We start from the raw sequence: 5772 nt of genomic DNA, 5'->3' as shown, positions 1-5772 counted from the left end.
ATTAGCAAGGACAGCATTTAGCTCAAGAGCAGTATCAGAGTTTATAGTTTGAGAAAGTAAAGGTTTAATGTTCTTTGTGTCCACAGAAAGTGAAATATGAATAGAAAATAAAACGGGCAAATGATCAGAAATACACGTCTGAAGAACTTCAATGATATCTAAACAAAGCCCATGTGATGACACCAAATCCAGAGTATGTCCCTTTACGTGTGTTGGCCCAACCACAGATTGTACAAAATGAAACGAATCAATCAAGTCCAAGAAGTCCTTCACCAGAGGTTTATCTGGACAGCATACGTGTACATTGAAATCGCCTCTGATTAAAATGTGGTCATACTCTAATGTAATCTGTGCCACAAGTTCTGAGAATTCATGAATGAAATCCTTGTTGAACTTTGGCAGAATGTAAACCACCACACACAAAATTGGTTCTGGTAATTTCACTTCAAACAATTGGAGCTTGAAACTGGAAAAATGATTGTGTTAGGTGATTGTTGGCAGTGGAAACAGGATTTAAAAATTGTAGCCAGACCTCCACCTTCACCAGTCAACCGGGGAGAGTTTATAAAAGCACTTGAGGTAGAAGTTCAGAGACCGGGAACAACTTACCTTCTTCTTACCAAGTTTCTGTGATAAATAAAAAAATCCAAATCCCGAGAAGTAAACAGATCGTGCAGCATGAAGGTCTTAAGCAAGACAAAGCAGGTGGTATATGGTGCAGCAGCACAAGTTGAAGATGAGACATAGTTCAACCACTTACGGTTTCCATAATCCACGTTCCTCTTTTGACCTCGAAACCGTCGATTATAGAAAAACTCCACCGCGTCCATCTGAAAGGAGCACATCCCCTGAACAACGGGTTGAATCCAGCGGCGTCTTGCATCCAGGAAATGAGGACACCATCCAAGTCGATGTATGGCGTCCGATCCGATGGTTTACGATCGTAAACAATAAAGGCCCTGGAACTGTAGCAGCATAAATATACAAATAGAACAAAAAGAACAAAAATAACGAAATGGAGAGAGCGAGTCTGAAGGCGTGCCGAACACAGTGGTGCCATCTTGGAAAAATTTTTTTAATTAAATTAAAATTCTAGCACCTATTTTTATGGGGGGGTTTTTGTTTGTTTGTTTGTTTTTTTTTTCATTTATTGGTGAAATCATAACATCGGTTTTATGAAATATTCAGGTTTTGTAATTACTGATTATTAATCACACCTTTATACTGTATATATAAAAATATATATATTAGGTTTTTTATATATAGAAACTGTCTGAAAGAAGAGAATTTGGATATTTATGAAGAAATACATGTCAAAATAATTTACATGTTCTCGTAAGTGGAAATCCATTTTTTATCGAGTTTGTTACCGATATGCTTCTAAGAAATAATCAAAGCATAACCAGAATCAGCCTTGGAAACGCTGTCTTTCGTTGACCCTTTCCTGAAATTACATTGACAAGCTTGAGCTGCTACCTGCTGTTTTGAGGGTGAGCTCACTGAAACGTTGAAGATTCTTCATGCAACACGTGTGTGTTGATGGCTAACTCTCTAGGTATTTGCTGAGAGTGGCAACAGGTTGGACAGCCTGTCAGGTTTCGCTCTGATTCTGAGCGACGAGTTGTCAACAAGCGCAAGGCATCAAACACCTGGCCTAACAGGAGAATACCTGCCTGACCAGTTCCTGCCAATGGCAAACACTCACATGTACCTATAGCTTTTGATATGAGGAACCAGTGGGAGGGACAGACAACTATTTTATTTCTTTGTTGCATTTCTTGTAGTTCTTTATTGAAACCGTTGTGAACACTACTTTGAAAATCTTAAGAGGATTATGTCACGTTTGGGTGGAAACTAGTTTGGCCTCGGGTTTCTGGTGTTTAATAATCTGTGATCGGTTGTTCTGCTTTCCCTCCGCAGTAGTTCCAGTTCTGACTTTGCCATGCAAAGGTTTGACAGGAACTCGGAGGTGTACAAGATGATCCAGGAGAACAAGGAGTCCCGCACGCCACCTCGTCAGTCCAACACCTTCAAAATGCTGCAAGAAGTGCTGGAGGCTGATGAGAAAGGTTAGAAGCATGTGGATTTGCAACTCTGTGGGAGATTTACATCAGTCAGGAGAAATGTTTGGGGTTTTTTTTCTCTAAATTTGAATGTGGCGAAAGGGAAGGAAGAAAAAAGTTGGAAAAGCATGTTGTCAGAATGTCTTTTATCAGCGGGTTTGTTTATATCTGTGTTTGTGTTCAGAGGCAGCCCTGCGGTTTCCGGGGAAGCTTTCCCCCAACCCACCGAAACAGAGCACCTCTGTTGCAGGAGTCAGCAAACACCACACCTGTGAGAAGTGTGGCACAAGCATTGTGTAAGTCCTCCTGTAGTTTTATTACCACTGAGGCAGTGTATGGTTTCCATCGGAGGTTATGCACACACACACCAATCTTAATGCAGCGTTGAACTTTTAATAATGCATTTGAACAGTTGTTTATTAAGAGTTAAAGGAGTATACAGCATAAAAAATCAACTAACTTTATAAACAAGAAGTGGGTACTTAAGTTTAAGTTTTTGTATTTTTCCCTCTAATCCAGATGAGGTCAAAACTAAAGAAACTTTCACACATCCCCATTGATATGGATGGATAAATGTCCTTTACCAAGCTGCTAAGCCAGTCTTTTTGGAGTTATAGACATTCTTTCTTTTTAATTCTGGCTGCATATTTCATCATAAACCTGTCCATAAATTGTAGAGGTCATTTATGTTGGTGGGTTTCTTGGCACAGGCTCAACTTTTTAGCATATTTCATAAACTTTCAATGGAATCGAGACCATTTAATGAACTTAATGTTAGTCTCCTTTATCAGCTTTAGCTTTAGGATCTTTGAAAGCTTAAACCATCAAGCTGTTGTGTTTAGATAAGCTCTTATATTTGTCCTGTGCACCAGTGCCAGTAAAACAAAACCTCAGCATGATGCTGCCTCCACTGTGCTTTTTAGCTCCTGTTCAAATGTTCTCCTGGACTTGAAACTTTCCTATTGCTTAATCATTTTCACCCAGATAATAAAGATTTTTCCCCAAATATGTTTGGCTTCTCCATGTGGGCAGCTGCAGTTTTCAGTCAATCAAGAAGCTGATTCTTATGCTGACGTCCCAGCAGCTTCCACTTAATGCCAGGTCTGAGCCTTGGTGGTTCCTGTAAATTAAAAATGTCTGTCATCTCTGACCTGCAGTTTTTAAAGAGGTTTAATGTACGGATTTTAAAGCACAGACTTCTTTCTACAATCTGAAAACTGTTTTCCTGTGGTGAGTGACACGGGTTTGAGCTTTGATGGACTTTACACACAGTTAGATGTTCGGAAAGGTCAATGATCCTAAACGCACGCGCGCACGCACATAGCTGGTTTTGAAAAACTTGCATTTACTTTCCTCTCCACAGCCTTTTATTCAACTCTGTGGAAATTTATGTGCTATGCTAGAAATGGGCCGGTATTGTTTTTACTTTTATAACTTTTTAATGTTTTATTGAACCATTACTAATTTGCTGTAAAATGTCACTACTGAACAGAACTGTGGTAATTAAGTAGTAGTTTTTGTGATGATGGTTATTGTGAGAGCATGTTTTGTCTTGTGAGGCTTTATCTGTAGACTTTTAGCTAAAAAGCCTGATTTTTTTCAGGCATCTTAACATCATAGTAACCACACTTGATCACCACAAACGTGACAAAGTTTTATGTCCATTTCTTCCATCCCCATAATATGCTTTAAAAACCAAGTTCAGGAAATAAACCCGTATAAAAAGGAAAAAAAGTGGTCAAATACCCATTCAGAATTATGTCAGAATTTGTTACAAGAAGTACGTGATTTCACAGCAGCTTGCTAAGGAACATGTATCGTAACATAGTGCGTGCGTGTGTGTTTGCGTGTGTGGGGGGATAAATTTGAGCCTAAATGGGAAACAGAAAATCCACAAACTCAGACTTGGGCACCCAATTCTTGTTTTTTGCAACTAATGACTAATGCAGTCATTAGTTGCATCATTCCAAATTGGAAAAAGATGTTTATATCAAATTAACTAAATTTATGCCAAATGAGTGTATATGTAAGCTCCTCAAATTAGGCTTTAAGAGATTTTCTAAATTTTGAGGCAGTGGAACATTCATGTTGTTGGACTAAAGGTTTTGTTTTATGCATCTGTCTTTTGTATGTTTTGTGTGGATTTAATATTAAATACACATGAAGGGGGGCACTTACAGAAGCGTCATCTGAAATTGATAAACATATTGTACTTACAAAAAATTCAGTAAGAACTGGAAAAAGAACGAACCTTTGAATAAAAAAAAGTGGAACAGACTGAATTTGTCCAACGGAGCGAATCAGAAAAAACAGACAATAAGCTGCTTTTCAAATAACTTGTTTACATCTCTATTCAACTTCACAGGACACAGGCAGTGCGCATCACCGACCGCTTCTTCCGTCATCCGGAGTGCTACACCTGCACAGATTGCGGGCTTAACCTGAAGATGAGAGGTCACTTCTGGGTTGAAGATGTAATGTATTGTGAGAAGCATGCCAAAGAGAGGTACCAGGGCCCAGGCAACGCCATTCAGACCACCGTGTCGCCCCGCCAATGAGTTGGCCCCTGCAGCCTGTTCCACTCTGCACAGAGTGCTGCTTGCCTCCCCGAAGCGCCACCTCATCTGACTCACCGATACACCTTGGAAATATTTTTTGTGGGGTCGACATTACATTAATTTCTGATCTTTAATCTTTAATCAAATATGCAATTCATAATATACACTTTATTGCCTTACTTGTTGTTTTATGAGAACTATTTTTTCCCCCAATATGGTTCAGCCTTCATGGTCTCTCATTATTTGCCCACATAATACTCGGGCCAGATTTAAAAATGCAGGTGCTTTAAAAAAAAAAAAAAAAAAAAAAAAAAAAATGTTTAGTAGAACCGAGGATGAGAATCGCCATCTGAATTTTCTAATTGAATAAAAAAAGGGACCAATAACTAATCAACTCTGCATGCTGCCTTAAAGTTGTTCAGATGGTGCTGTGCGAGTGTGTGTGTACGCGCGAGTGTGTGCGTGTGTGTGTGTGTGTGTGTGCGCGTGTGTGCACGCGCGCGCGAGTGTGTGAGTGAGTGAGTGAGTGTGTGTGTGTGATTGCATGCTTTCTCATGCAGACACAGCTTCTGCATGGCTTCATATCGTGTGTGAATGGTTGTGTGTGTTTCCACATGACGAAGGCAAGAGAAAAAGATGGCTGCCAAGTTATTGTAGAGATGTGGAGAGTGGCAGATTCGGGGCAGAATGCCTTTTGAATTTATCTGTTTGTAAACTGAATAGATAAGAATCGGCAAAGCAAGTGAAGGGAGGGGTGTGCTTGTTGTTTGGCTCTTTTGTTAATTTAGAGGGACAAAATATCTTTTCAACATATAAATATTTTTGATATTCTTTTGATGATAATATTATAATGTGGATCATTTAAAATGCATATTGTAAGCTTGGGACATTTGATGTGATAAGAAGTCATAATGCAGCACATGTCCAGTTCCAGCAGTACTGAGAGATGGACTTTAACCTTCACATTTTTTTTGTGGAATATAATAAAGTTGCACAACCTGAAGTCTCTCCTGATATGACTTTGAACGTCTGTTTAATGTGTGACTAAATTCCTGCCTCGTCATTTTTATTGGAGTTATTTTGGGTAATCTTTCTTATGCCTGCTTCAGTTCACAACTGCAACAGTTGTCAGTGCTACTTATAGGATATAT

The 5772-nt window shown here is 39.2% G+C and overlaps 1 protein-coding gene across 1 annotated transcript in view; it reads left to right on the top strand.

Moving 5' to 3' along the window:
* Positions 1-5011, top strand: part of pdlim2 (PDZ and LIM domain 2 (mystique)) — a 44115-nt gene extending 39104 nt beyond the window's left edge. The window contains exons 8-10 of the mRNA XM_015037212.1: positions 1921-2069; positions 2248-2359; positions 4429-5011. Coding sequence (XP_014892698.1) covers positions 1921-2069; positions 2248-2359; positions 4429-4621 — 454 coding nt within the window. The 3' untranslated portion in view covers positions 4622-5011. The remainder of the gene's footprint in view (positions 1-1920; positions 2070-2247; positions 2360-4428) is intronic.
* Positions 5012-5772: the final 761 nt, after the last annotated feature.

The sequence above is a fragment of the Poecilia latipinna genome, unplaced genomic scaffold (assembly GCF_001443285.1).
Source record: "Poecilia latipinna isolate Pla-1442-1.1 unplaced genomic scaffold, P_latipinna-1.0 Scaffold398, whole genome shotgun sequence".
Lineage (NCBI taxonomy): Eukaryota > Metazoa > Chordata > Actinopteri > Cyprinodontiformes > Poeciliidae > Poecilia > Poecilia latipinna.
The sequence above is the reverse complement of the archived record's forward strand: the minus strand, read 5'-3'. Positions and strand labels throughout refer to the sequence as shown.